This window comes from Alternaria novae-zelandiae (assembly GCF_023758075.1).
Source record: "Alternaria novae-zelandiae strain BMP 2774 chromosome Unknown scaffold_27, whole genome shotgun sequence".
NCBI lineage: Eukaryota > Fungi > Ascomycota > Dothideomycetes > Pleosporales > Pleosporaceae > Alternaria > Alternaria novae-zelandiae.
Window position 1 is genome coordinate 138,553 of NW_026056987.1, and position 13,308 is coordinate 151,860.

The 13,308-nt window shown below is 52.3% G+C and overlaps 6 protein-coding genes across 6 annotated transcripts; 4 read left to right on the top strand and 2 right to left on the bottom strand.

Moving 5' to 3' along the window:
* Positions 1 to 25: 25 nt before the first annotated feature.
* On the bottom strand, positions 26 to 880 carry J4E88_009913 (uncharacterized protein; the record flags this gene model as incomplete). The annotated part of the gene is made up of 1 exon (XM_049403511.1): positions 26 to 880. One exon carries the CDS (start codon positions 878 to 880, stop codon positions 26 to 28), a length of 855 nt encoding a protein of 284 aa, XP_049250673.1.
* Positions 881 to 1,266: 386 nt separating this feature from the next.
* J4E88_009914 (uncharacterized protein) lies at positions 1,267 to 2,327 on the bottom strand (the record flags this gene model as incomplete). The annotated part of the gene is made up of 2 exons (XM_049403512.1): positions 1,267 to 1,524; positions 1,578 to 2,327. The coding sequence occupies 2 exons, from the start codon at positions 2,325 to 2,327 to the stop codon at positions 1,267 to 1,269; spliced, it is 1,008 nt and encodes a 335-aa protein (XP_049250674.1).
* Positions 2,328 to 4,337: 2,010 nt separating this feature from the next.
* Positions 4,338 to 5,468, top strand: J4E88_009915 (uncharacterized protein; the record flags this gene model as incomplete). Its single annotated transcript, XM_049403513.1, has 1 exon — positions 4,338 to 5,468. The coding sequence occupies one exon, from the start codon at positions 4,338 to 4,340 to the stop codon at positions 5,466 to 5,468; it is 1,131 nt and encodes a 376-aa protein (XP_049250675.1).
* A 1,210-nt stretch (positions 5,469 to 6,678) lies between these two features.
* Positions 6,679 to 7,803, top strand: J4E88_009916 (uncharacterized protein; the record flags this gene model as incomplete). The annotated part of the gene is made up of 5 exons (XM_049403514.1): positions 6,679 to 6,685; positions 6,752 to 6,778; positions 6,831 to 7,155; positions 7,216 to 7,442; positions 7,502 to 7,803. 5 exons carry the CDS (start codon positions 6,679 to 6,681, stop codon positions 7,801 to 7,803), a joined length of 888 nt encoding a protein of 295 aa, XP_049250676.1.
* Positions 7,804 to 8,534: 731 nt separating this feature from the next.
* Positions 8,535 to 10,534, top strand: J4E88_009917 (uncharacterized protein; the record flags this gene model as incomplete). Its single annotated transcript, XM_049403515.1, has 2 exons — positions 8,535 to 8,625; positions 8,673 to 10,534. The coding sequence occupies 2 exons, from the start codon at positions 8,535 to 8,537 to the stop codon at positions 10,532 to 10,534; spliced, it is 1,953 nt and encodes a 650-aa protein (XP_049250677.1).
* Positions 10,535 to 11,635: 1,101 nt separating this feature from the next.
* J4E88_009918 (uncharacterized protein) lies at positions 11,636 to 13,030 on the top strand (the record flags this gene model as incomplete). The annotated part of the gene is made up of 1 exon (XM_049403516.1): positions 11,636 to 13,030. The coding sequence occupies one exon, from the start codon at positions 11,636 to 11,638 to the stop codon at positions 13,028 to 13,030; it is 1,395 nt and encodes a 464-aa protein (XP_049250678.1).
* Positions 13,031 to 13,308: the final 278 nt, after the last annotated feature.

Below are 13,308 nucleotides of genomic sequence, written 5' to 3' on the forward strand. Positions count from 1 at the left end.
TATTTCCTTGCCCCGGGAGAAGCGCCTACCTGAAGCACGCGTACATGTCCCTCTCGTCTCGGCCAAAATCAGCGACTGCCTCCGTAGACCAGCTCCTCCCGCCTCGTTGCAGCCACGCTTCATGTTCCAGGTTCTCCCAGATCGAATCGGCAAAGGGCTCTACAGGTGGCATTCGCTTACGATGGGCTTCCTTTAGTGCCTGGCTTGTCCGCCTATCCGCGTGCACGTTACTGTCATCCCGCGGTTTCTCCGAGCGCCCCCCACGGATCACCATATCTGTTTCTGTAGTTCCACCGCTAGGATCAACCTTAGTTTCACTACGCACCCTCCCTGGGCGCCCACCACGGATTACCATGTTTCTCTTGATAATTCCACCGTTGCTACCAACCCGACCATAGTTACGTTTCTCCGTGTGCATCCTGCTACCATCCCGCACTTCCCTCGGGGGCCCACCCCGGATTACCAGCTTTGCGACTTCACCGCTTCGACCAACTCGACCATAGTTACGCATTTTTGGGGCCTTGGGTCGCGACTTAGCTCGCTTCTCTTCTAATTCCCGCAGAGCTCTATCTAGCGAAGCGTTGTCCTCCTCCGGCGTTCGCGCGTCATCTTCGGACTCGCTGATCCATTGATCGATTGCTAGGGGTGAGCGCGGAGAAGATGGTGAGTCTGGATCTTCGTGGTCATGTAATTCGGAGGACGGAGAAGGGTGGCTGACTGTTGCGATGTCCATGAACTCCTCCGCTAGACCTGCCATGTCAGTACCAAGGAGGCTGTTAACTTCGTCGTCTCGTTTGCGCTGTGCCTTGCTTTGAGCGGTTAGCGGGACCTGGATATCGTTGACTTGGTCCGCTAGGTCGGTCATCTCGCTGTCGCTCATGTTGGTTAGTGATGGTGCTTTTATGATTTGAGTAGCTGATGTGGACAGGAGTGAACATCTGAAGGAGGACAGTTTCTGTGCAGTATTTAAAGTCGACTAAGATGCTATATCGAGACAGCATTGTCTTGTATAGGCTGTCTTTCGTTTGTCTTAAAGCTCGGTCATGTCACCAGGCTTCACTTTGGCGTATTTTAGGATCCCATGACAATGCAGCAATGAAACAACCACAGTCTATTACAATTTTATACGTATCATAAGTATCCCACGCACCTACTCATACAAAGAAAAGTATCTACCGCTCTGCTGTGTCTCCGATCGATAGTCTCAAGCACTGTGACATGTGACCGTAGTCTTGCAATGTTTCAAACAAGTCGTAGTCACCTCAATCAAGCATAGCTTCCACCAAACATACTGACACTGCGGCCCATTCGCCAAGCACCCCAGAGCACCATACCCAAGATGGCTAGATTGGCAAATTGCCTGCAGATGACGAGCAGGAAGGTCGTAGCCAAGACGGAACTGTCTGACCATCCGGAGGTGTCGACGTAGAGCAGGATAATATCGTAGATGATGAAGATGTCGCGAAGCCAGATGAGAGGCACCACGGTGAAAGCGAAACGAGCGAGATCGTTGCGTTCGGGTGACTGTGAAGCGTTAGTAACAAAACTTATATATTGTCATTAACGGCAAGACTTACACCATGAGCATTCTTGTTCGTGGTACCATACTCCCTCCACACTTCGATGGAAACACTGAGACTGGCTGCGACAACGATAGCTTCGTGCACGATGTAGGTAATTCTTGTCGCACGGTCATGGTGCATGACGTTGGACCAAGACAAGAGCGCATCCGGGCCTGAGCTACCGGTACTAATGTCCCGTGCCTCCAGACCCAGACCCCACGCTGCGACGCCGGTACCTAACATGGCAATCATAATGAACGTATTACAAATCCGCGACATGGTCTTTGGCGTCGAGATACCTGTACCGTTCTCCTGGACATGACTAGAGTGAATCCATACACCGCCGTTAAGCAACACAGTGAAGAAGACAGTCGCGAGCGTTGTGGCGAAAGTAAGCGCTGAGATGCTCGAAGCATAGTCACTGCCCGTGAGAGTGTAACCGCGACGGCCGTTCCATCCTAGGTCCGCATCGTAGTCGATCGTTCCGCTCGTCTTCAAGACATCGGATATGAAGCGACATAGGTACGCGACGAAGAGACAGAGAAGGGCGGGCCAGAGGAAGAGGTATGTTCCGAGGGTTGTTTTTAGCGGGCCATCGCGCGCGCTATTCTTGCCTGGTGCGGTGAAGCGGCGCTGTTTGATCCGCTGGAAGGTAGGCTTCGAAGCCAGACCAAGGAAGATCAGAGCGCCGGCTGCGGTGATGACATCGAGAGCGAAAACGGCTTGGTAGGATTCTCGTTCGTTGGTGATGTTGATGTTGGACATGGCACGCTGTGTGATGAAGCGCGTGGGCAGTTCGACTCCGTGAAGTTGAATTGCAGCAAAGTCGGAGCAAACCCCATCTTTGAAGGCATGGCAAATGATGAAAAAGCATGTCTAACACATATGACGTTGACTGCTGTCACAGGCTTGGCAATACGGTGTTGTGTGGATCTCTCCGGATGTGAGTGCCGATTGATGGCGGTTCCGGCAAGGACGGCAGGTATAGCGAAGTTGTCGTCTGGTATCTGTCTCGGCTGCTGCTCCCAGCACATCGTACAAGATACGAAAACTGTGTGTTGAATGGGTGAATCGTATAAGTGGATGCAAGCGTACAGATGATGCCGTGGTTCTGGTCAACCTGTGGAGGTTGGGGAGCAGTCTAGCAGGTATCTGGTTTAGTCGGCGGGAGGAGCGCGGACGCTAATTCATCGCCTAACCGCTTCAGGATCTGGCAGTTCGCCTCTCCTCCCATTCCGTCCCACCCGTTTTCTCGAGACAAGTCGTTCTCCTGGCGCATCTAGTTCCAGTGTCACGCCTGATTTTCGACATCATGGGAGGCTGAACATCCATTGGATGTGGTACAAGACCACCAGCACACTGCGCAACACGGTTAGAGGCATTCATCGGAGTCGTTGACCTGGCTTGCAAGATTCGCGAACATACGCTGATGCAGCTATGCGATGAAGACTACGAAGCGCGATATCGTACTACAGGATCGACCTGGACTAAAGAGACTGGTAAGCATAGCAAGAAGAAAGGGTCAAGTTTCTTAAGGAATTGACGAGTTCTGCTGAGCGAGGACAATCGTGGTTCGCTACTCATCGTCTTTGCACTAGTATTTCAAGCTGAGATGTATCGTTGAAGGCGATAATAGTCGAGTAAAATATGACGAGCTCTCATTACGTTCACCTCGTGGCTTTGAGAGCCTCGGTGGTTACGTCATGTTGACGCGCATCAGTGTCGCGCTAGTCGGCCTGCAAGAAGACGCGTCGCGTGATCGAGCGCTCATCCATCTCAATTCATCATCCACACGACAGAATTCGTCTCGGCCAGCACGCGCAACCTCGCATTGCGCTATTGCACTCTTCCAGATGTAGAATGAGAAACTCCGATCCAACACTCCCTTGCGATGGACGACAAACGCATGCAGCACGCACGGCCATGCGGCGTCCGGTCAACGCTCCTTGAGGGCAGATGATGGAAGTCATTCCAGCCAACCACCGGAAGCCATTTTCTTATAGCAGCTTTGCGATAAACCCGAGATTTTTCTGGCTTGCGGCTGTGTCCACGCGAGTCCAGTCAGCCACCGGTCCTAATGCGGTAGCGAGATCCAACCTTCATTTGCTCGTGTTTGCCTCACGAAACCAACACATTAACATCTCAGACATTCTACAACCCTTCGTCGATGTCACTGTCAGAACCCAGGAAGCTCAAATCTGACTAGCGAAGGTCGTGCATCCCATCACGCCCCCTGCCTTCACACATGAGTCGATCTTGCTGTGCCTCATGAACGCATCTTCCCCTGGAATAGCGGAGGGTTTACCTCATACAGCCCAGATTGACATTGTGTTCAAGAAGAAGTCGACTACAACTCGACCGCTTGGTAGAGAAGATGTTGCTTGTATCAAAGCCTTCACCTGACCAGAACGATCAGTCGCTACGTTCTTCTTGTGAGTGTCGGCTACCTGGTCACCTTTTCCCACGATCACAACTGTTGATTAAAGGCGCATATCGGAAGTTGACAGGCGACTGATGCATGCTCAAAGCAATTCGGTTAACCGGAAGAATCCTTTCAGCTACTTGCCCAACCCCACGTAACGTGGTTGTTTCCCAATCCGTACGAATCCTACATGGCCAGGGTCGCTTCCCACAGCATGGTACCCACTATAAAGCATGACTACGAGTCAGTCTCCGAGGAGCTGTCTCGACAGACAAGACTGGTTGAGGGAGCAAATGGATTTCGGTTGATCGATACATCTCTTGAACCTATTGGACATCATTCTAGATCTCACAATGAGCAAGATTCTACTCACGGGCGCTACAGGATACGTTGGTGGCACTGTCCTCGCCCAGCTCATTGCAAGCACAGCACCGAGTATCAAAGATCTCACTTTTGACCTCCTCATCCGCGACGAAACGCAAGCTCAGAAGCTCAAAACCGTATACGGCTCCCGTGTAAACACCATCAAATGGTCCGGTCTGGAAGATGTAGCCTTCATCGAAGATACAGCATCCAATTACGACATCATCATCAACACAGGCTCCGGCTTCATTCCTGAAGGCGCCACTGCCTTTGTCAATGGACTCGCTCGCGGCATCAATGCTGGCAAGCCAGCGCCATGGATACTGCACATATCAGGTTGCACCAATCTGTCCGACCGTCCCATATCGCAACCCCCACGACCCATACGAGAATGGAACGACGAGACAGACAAAGGCAAGATCTTTAGCTTCATGAGAGCGCTCGATGAGATGGAGCCTTACACGCAGCGGACAACAGAAGTGGGCGTCTTGGAGGCTGCTGATGCTACTGGCGTACAAGCTATTAGTATCAACACACCATGCATCTTTGGTGAAGGCACCGGCTTGTTCAACAAGCAAGGCCTGGTCATTCCCTTGATCATGATGTACGTTGTACAGCATGGATACGGTTGGAAGCTCAATGAAACAGCGAACTTCGATTGGGTTCACGTCATCGATCTCGCCGACATCTATGTCCTCCTCGTAAGCAAGATTCTCGAACGCGAAGATCGCGGCGTCGGTTACCTCCCATCCGGCAAGAAAGGCGTCATGTTCGCGGCCGTCGGGCGCACACTCATCAAGGACATCAACCAAGGGTGTCTGGACGCAGCATTCGCTGACGGTATCTTGCCACGTGAAGGTACTCCCAAGGAGAAGGAGATTCGATCTGTACCGCTGCACGAGATTGCCGACAAGCTCACTGCAGGTCGTCGTGACATTGCGGAGCGGGGTTGGGCTGGGCATAAAGCTACAAAGGCGGTACTTGCACGCAAGCTATTGGGCTGGAAGCCAAAGAGACAGCAAGATGCCTGGGAAGATGACTTCCAAGCTGAGTTGATTGCACTGAAGGAGAACAGACGCATGGTGACAATGGAGAGCTGCATCGGCGCGACTAAAAAGTGAGCACCGAGGAGGTGGGCTTTCCATTGAGCATGCCATCTTCGAGACCTGTTCATGGAGCGAGAGGATCCATACTGCGCATTGACGGTCTCTTTCAGCTGGCCATCCTGAAGTTCCTCTCACCTCATACAAGGGAAAAACTGAACACCCAGGAGCCTACGTCGCTGTTAGGCTACCAACTTCGCAAGCTTTTATCCTAATGTAGGCTCTTAGGTATTCGGTTTTTCCCTTAAATGGGGTGCTCTAGTGCTCCTAAAATGCGAATAGAACTACGTTCCGACATCCCCACTTTCGTTCTCATCGCGATCATGTCTGCAAAATATGAAAATCGCTTCCTGCTCAGGATAGTCTCGACACGTTCCATGCAACAGCGTACGCGGCTCACGAATCCTTCAGTCGGGAATAACATCCCATCGGAGCTGCCTGCCATCCTAAGCGGCAGGTCCCTTGTGTAGGATTTAGCCACGGCATACGGCGTGGGGTAATGTCCGCCCTCGAGTCAGTGCGGCGTGGACATTTATGCGACACTACCGAGTATGAGCTCATCTTTGCGTCAGAATTCTAACCGAGCTTCACAGACCACCAAGAGTTGCTTCTAATCAGATAATGCAACGGCAATTCTAGCGCGGCCAGGGGATAGCCATACTTGCTCCAGTGAGATGGTGATCAGACACGAAAGAGATACCATTTCGAGCCGCGACTGCATAGGCGTCCAAGACCGTTGCACCGGGGCGAAACGACTACCATGTGATTTACCAACAGACATAACGATCGCCAGCCTGTTCTCTCACGCCGTGAGGCACGGCGGGTGACCCCGAGTAGGCCAATAGGTGTAGTTATGTCTTCACCTGTGGCTGCAGTGGCACTTGGCTTTGGATTGGACATCTTCTCCGCACGCATCGTTTCTTCTTTGGTGTTTGAACATCGCAGATGTCTCCACTGCAAAACATGTCTCGTCAAATGCAGCCTCGTGGGCTCGAGAGTGATACCAAGCAGTCTTCATTATTCGCAATCGGCATTCCCTTCATTGCAATCGCCAGTGTCGTAGTATTCCTACGCGTCTATGTTCGTGTACGCTTGATACGGCTGAAACTGGCTACCGACGACTGTGAGTTTCATCCAAGGGCTAACTTTAGCAAGCAGCATGCTGACAGCCAAATCAGATTTGATAATCTCAGGCGCATTCTTCACCATCTCGCTGTCAGTCGCTAATATGGTTTGTGAGTCTACCAATCTCGTATCGAAGGCGTCGTGGAGCTCAAGATTGACTAACAGTCCATTCTCAGGCGGTTGGTACGGTGTAGGCAAGCACAGTAAGCAGTCAAGACCGATCATCTGCTCGAATCTTAGCTGACGATCTTACAGCAACGGACATTTCCAACGAAGACCTCACTCCTATGTTGAAGGCAAACCTCGCGACACGTCTACTCTACGTTGTAGCGATCTGTCTCGTCAAGTTCAGCATCCTCGTTTTCTACCACAGACTGGACCCTCGACGACCCACGAGGTGGATCGTGTACTTCCTAATGGCATGGGTGGCTGCACTCTCGATCGTAACTTTCTTTGTGTTGCTGTTCGTTTGCACACCGCCATCGCTTTTTTGGAATCCTGAGGGTCAGGCTCTGCATCCAGAGAAGTGCCTCAAACAGGACACGCAGCAAGTGTTCTTCAACATCAACGGCATCATGAAGTAAGCATTGCAACCAAAATCTCGACTTGATGCAGACTCATTGACTCTCGCGCACTACAGCATCGTTCAAGACTTCGCCATATACATCCTACCAATGCACATCGTCTGGAAGCTCCAGATGCCGCGCGGTCAAAAGATCGCTTTGTGCGCTCTTCTCGGTGTCGGACTGGTCGCAGTTGCAGCTGGCTGTGTGCGCTTCTACTACGTTCTATTTCTCTCCGATGAAGCCGATATCTGGTACTACATGGCCGACTCGTTGAACTGGTGTAGCATCGAGATCTACGCGGGTATGTCTCCTCTTACATCTTTGATGAGACTCCTCAGGGCTGACTCTGTGTTTTTGTAGCCATCATATGCAGCTCGGCATCGACCTTCAAAGTCCTCATCAAAACCTACCTTCCTAGAGTCTGGAGCAGCGCCGGAAGTCACGACAAGGCTTCTAGCACATCTCGACGTACACAGTCCGACCGATCGCATAGCGGCAAATTTGAGATGAAGCATTTTGGCATCTCGACGAACAAGTCAAACAGCAATAGGAAGTATGGGATCGAGGGGCTCACAGACCTTGGAAACGAAAGCGAGGAAGCCATTGTGCGACCTGAAAGCAAGATGGGCAGGGATATCGCGGTCTTCGTGACGCAACACTAGCTCATTTGGGAGTCGCAGTCACAAATGAAGCTGGACAGCTTGGTGCTAAGCAAAAGAGATAGACAAAAGCATAGCTTTGCGAGAGTTCTTGCGCCAATTAGCCATTGAGGTCAGAGTGTGCTGTCTGTATTATTTCCCCATCTTGCATGCTTAGAGAAGCAACGGAGAAGGCAAGTAACTTGGCTATATCGTGAACGGGAAGACACGGATATGACAATACATTTCCATTACGAGCTGGGCACTCCAGAAACCGCATATATGATACCCATTACGCGTCGCATGGGTGAGAGTGGAAGTGTGCATCCGCAGAGCATCTCTCGCGAGGGAAAAGCAATGAGCGATTTGGGACGGGAAGTGATCTGGGTCCAGATCGCTGCCTAGTGGCGCCGCGGAAACTAGCGGTGATCCGCCTTTCCCTTTTCAGTCATAACGCGGCACGCCTTACATTCACCCTGAGGCAGCCGCCCGTGAACGTCTTCTGGGCTCCGCGCTCGAGCGTTCGTTGCCTTGAAAAGATTCTATTCATGGCTTCGTTCAGGCTGACCCGACAGGCCTCGCGCATTGCAGCCTGGCGCGTGCCCAGATGTAGCATAGCTCGTTCTACACCGTACCTGTCTTCGAGTCTACAAATGCAAAGACAGATTCCCATAGTCCGCTATCAACAATTCACCTCAACATCGCATACCGCTACTGCCGGAGGGAAAGAGACAATGGAAGAAAGCCTTCGCAATATGGATCTTGATGCGGCGGAGAAGCACATGAAGGACTGGTTCGGTGACCATGCATCATGGAGTCACGAACAGCTGCTCAATCTTGTTTATGGTACTAACCCTTCATTCAACTCATGACCATACACTAACAAATACAAGAGGAGGACCTCGTATCAGTGCGAAACCTACAGGGCTTTAGTGACTACAGTACTGGCGGTCGCAGACCCGGCGGCGGCCGTCCGTCTTTCCCACTCATGACACAAGAAGAATACGGGCTGCTGACCGCGCCATACAGTCAATGGGCCCCTGCACCTTTCAACAGAAACAACTACAGTTGCATGGACCGCATTGCACCGCTGATGAAGAGGCAAGAAATCCCAGAGCTCCGAAGATCACCACACATGGGCTTCCTCGCGCGTCTACGCCCTCTCAAAGCAAAGCTCTTGCTTGGTATGGTGCCAATCAGCGGAGATCGCTGGGTAGAACGCAAGATGGATGACCCTGCCAACTACAGGAATCTCTTCGAATTGATCAATGACCTCACCAAAGTATTCGAGTGGTTCAATCACGAGGAGGTCCACACCCGGACTCGCGACGCTTTCAACTGGATGGTCGACCGATATGTCGAATTCCAGAAGGCAGCTAATTTGCGACGCGAGCAAAATGGCGTCGAAGAGAGATTGGATCTTGCTGGAATGTGGGCAGAGTACTGGAACGACGGGATGACAAACATGTCAACGCGAACGCATCAATGGGTTGTAGATCGCGTGGATGAAGTTCAAGCGCGTGCTTTCGAGCAGTATCAAGAGGCACTCAAAACCGCTGGAACCGACGAAGCAGCTATAGGCGAAGCCGGCAAGAAGTACTACGAGTGTGTCCAAGATCTCAGAGGCATGCTCACCAGACTCGAGTACACAATCGGCGTTCCCATGACCGGTTTCAAGGGCTACACAGCCACCAACGCCTTTACCGACCTCCCCGTAGCCCAACGCAAAAACACCTGGTCCCAAATCATGGGAAGCAAGTCCTTCAAGCACCAGTTAGCCATTCTAGAAGCCGAAGACAAAGCCGCCGCCGAGTCCGCTGCCAACCCACCCTCCCTAGCAGAACAAATGGACATAATGGGCCAACTCACCAAGCCAGCCCATCCCCGTTTCCGCGACACCGAGAATCTCCTCGGCCACTACGAAGAAGGCAAGAAGAACCGCGATGAAACCCGCCTCACCCTCTGCGGTCCACCCAAGCCCGTCGCGCAGGAACATTGGATCACCATTCTACGCGAGCGCATGGAGTTCTACGCAAAGAACCCGCGCAACCTAGAGAGAAATCCCGATGCATGGGGTTTCGTATGCTACCGCCTAACCTACTCGGAAACAGACGAAGAATGGGCTACCTTTCAAGAAAACTTCACCAAAGACGTCATGCGATCTGGGACGTGGATCTCGGGCTTCGACGCGATCAAGAACAAGGCCAAAATCATGTTCATCGACGGCCGAGAGGCTGGGATCGCGGAAGGCGACATCGCGGCTGCGAAACAACACTTCAAGCGGACTTTCACCATGCTACCCACGCTAGGCCGTATGTGGACGCAAGATTTCCTCGTCGTGGACAAACAAGCGTTCAAATCGCATGTCGACCCTCCAACCGAGGAAACACGACCGCCGCCTCCGTACGGTGCGTCATGGGGAAGTAATGGCGGCCATGTGCGCCTTGTAGACACAACACTCGATCTACTTTCCCAGGAGTTTATCGACCAAGTGTCGCCGGGATACAAGGGCGAGATGAAGATTTTGTCGAGCCTGCTTCTGGAAGAAGTGTATCCGCTGCTTGCCACGCTGTCGGTTCGTCCATTTGGACTTTGGCCTTGTGCGCGGTTGCATCCGAGGGAGGTTTATGTGGGGACTACGGATTCGGCGCAGGAGGGGTGGTGGGAGTTTAGTCGGATTGATCAGAGCTTGATGCAGGGGTTCTTTCAGAGTATGAGAGGGAGGCAGGCGGATTTGAGGGCTAGGCAGGGTTGAGTGGCTGTGGAGGACTTTTTTAATTGTCCTGTGCTACGCATGGCTCGAAATCTGCTGATGTTGAAGACCATTTGAATACCCGGATGTTAATTCGCACAATGACAACTTCCGCCTGCCGTTGAGTTACAAGATTCATACCGTCATCAGATTGTCAGGCCTTTTCTTTACGCTTTGTCTTGCCAAACCACCCTTTGTTCGATTTCGCCACTCTTATCACTCGCGCTATACCATACAAAGTCTTTGTACACACTCACCTTTATCCCGATCTAGCACGCATCACCATCATTCATGAGCCATGGTACCGAGATGCTCACCCTACATCCTCCGACTGCCACCACGATGACACAGAGACGACGAGCCAAGCCCATTTGCAGCGCTCCATGCGATCCCTACGCGAGGAGATACGCTCGAATGAGAAGCATCGCAACTTCAAGAATACATGTTCCTCCAAGGGTATCTGATGCGAGTCGCGCACGAAACGTGACGATAGCGGATGTTGACGCTGCGTTTGGCAGAGACCACGGTGTTGGGTTGTACCAGAGGAAACCACAAAATCTCGTCACGACGGAAGTTGAGACAGCGTCTCTCAAAAGCTACATCCCTCCTCCTCCTCCCCAGAAAATACTACGCAAGAGAGCTAGAACCGACATAGACGACAACACTAACCCAGAGCCTATCACCTCCCATACCCATCCCCACCCCTCACAACCCCCTCAATCATATGCACCATCCCATCACGCCGAACCCACCCAACCCCCACGAAAACGACACATACCCAACTCGTTCTACGGCTCGGCAACTGCACGCTTCGGCATCATACCCGCTGCTGCAAAGTGTACTTTCAGTCACTTAGCGCACATTGGTATAAAGGGCGTAGATACCTGCATCTGTGTATCTAAAACCGTACACAGGTTATTTAGAGGGATTCCGAGATATGTCCGCGATGTGCATAGAGCAGGTGTAGTGAGAGAGTTGTTTGAGATGGTGGATGTACCTGGGGAGTGTTCGGGCTCACAAAGTGGAATACATAGCGCTACACGAGAAGAGAAGGAAAGGGTGGATTCTGTCACGCGAACTTTGGCGAAGAAGGTAGATCCCACGATGCTGAAGCAGTCGACAAAAGAAGAGCGACGATACGGAACGATTTTCACGCCCTTCTCCGACGCTGAGTTGAGGGCTTTGCGGTGTCGAAAGGCAGATGCACCGAACGCGAAGACACGAGATGATTTGAGCGGGCCGCATTCTGGTGCTCATTCGAGTACTCTCGCCACTTCAACAATACGATGCCCCCTCTGCGACTTCGACAGCCAATCTACATCCCCATTCTGCACCACATGTCTAACCCCCTACCCTCCCGGACCGGCCCCCAAATCACACGCTCAAGGCATAGTACCGTATGACAGATCTCCCGACATCTACACCTCGCCGGTCGACGGACAGCAAGCTACACTGCTCACCTACACATCAAATCAAGACCCCGATGAAGACTATCTCTGTACAGGTGGCGCCGGGCCACCCGGTACCTCAACTCCCTCTGGCACGCACGTGGCAATAACGCCGGACGAGCGTAGACGACTACTGCGAGCGAGAGAGGAAGAGTGGAAGAATGATAGTTTGAGGGAGGCCAGGGAGCAAGAGCGACGGGAGATGGCTAGTCGGAATGGGGTGCAGATACCGGAACACAACGCGCCGTACTTCTCGGACGTGCAAGACGAGAACGCGACGAGGGAGGCGTTGAGTCAGGATAGAAATGTCGAAGTGAAGAGGGCGTGGATGTTGAAACTCGCGGGGTACAGAAAAAAAGCTGAAGAAGAGAAAGTACCCTTCCCGCTGAACGTCTCTGGCTACGAAGCGTTGGAAGACTCGGAGGTAACGCGGTTAGAAGGAGATATCGAGCTGTTGGATGGCTGGTTGGCTAGTATGGGTTACACTGACATTCTCTCTTCCCCTAAAAGCGATGCGAGTGGCGACAAGAAGACACCGCTGACCTCGAAGCGGCTAGCGGCCAGAACGAAACGACTCAAAGCGATCCAGCAACGAGAAGCAGACCGGCAGTACCTCGAACATATCGCGGACCTACAGCGCCAAGCACTTTCCATGGGATATGAGTTCCCTGAAGGTGTCCCAGGTTGGGAAGAGGTTCATCCTTCGGAGCAACGTCGTTTATTATGGGCGGCGTATACAAATCAAGTCAACGCCACGTCGAAGAAGAAGAGGAAAAAGGCGCGACGAGGATCACGGAATTCGAACACCATCCCCACTCCCGAGAAGCAGGCCCGAAAAGAACGCTACACGTTCTTGAAAGAGAAACTTGAGCAACCATACTGGGAAGAGCGAGTACGTGAGACCGGAGAGTCGAGAAGCGCCATCTTGCGAGCCGGAGGGAGGTGGCCGGAAGACGCGACATACGAGGACGATAATGATGAGGAGTTGAAGGAGCTGGTGGGTTATATAACAGAGTTTCTGGAGCTGAAGGAAGAGTTTGGAGATCAATAGGAGGCCTTGTTGGTAGCCGTAAGCAGGCGTTGAGGTCATCTCGTGGGTCGTCTTGCTGTGCCTTCCTCCAATGATTAGTCATCACCCATCTAGCCAATCAGAAGCCACGGCGTCGACTCATCCTGAGCCGAGCGCCATTTGTCTTAGCATCGCGCATTCCCTGCCACAGGTTCGCGCTAGCCCTGCTTGGCCATATCTTCCTTCGTGTATATGAGCTGGAAAGTTGCTGATACCCAGGATCACCATAATCGACAGTCGAAGAGACCATTCCAGCGACC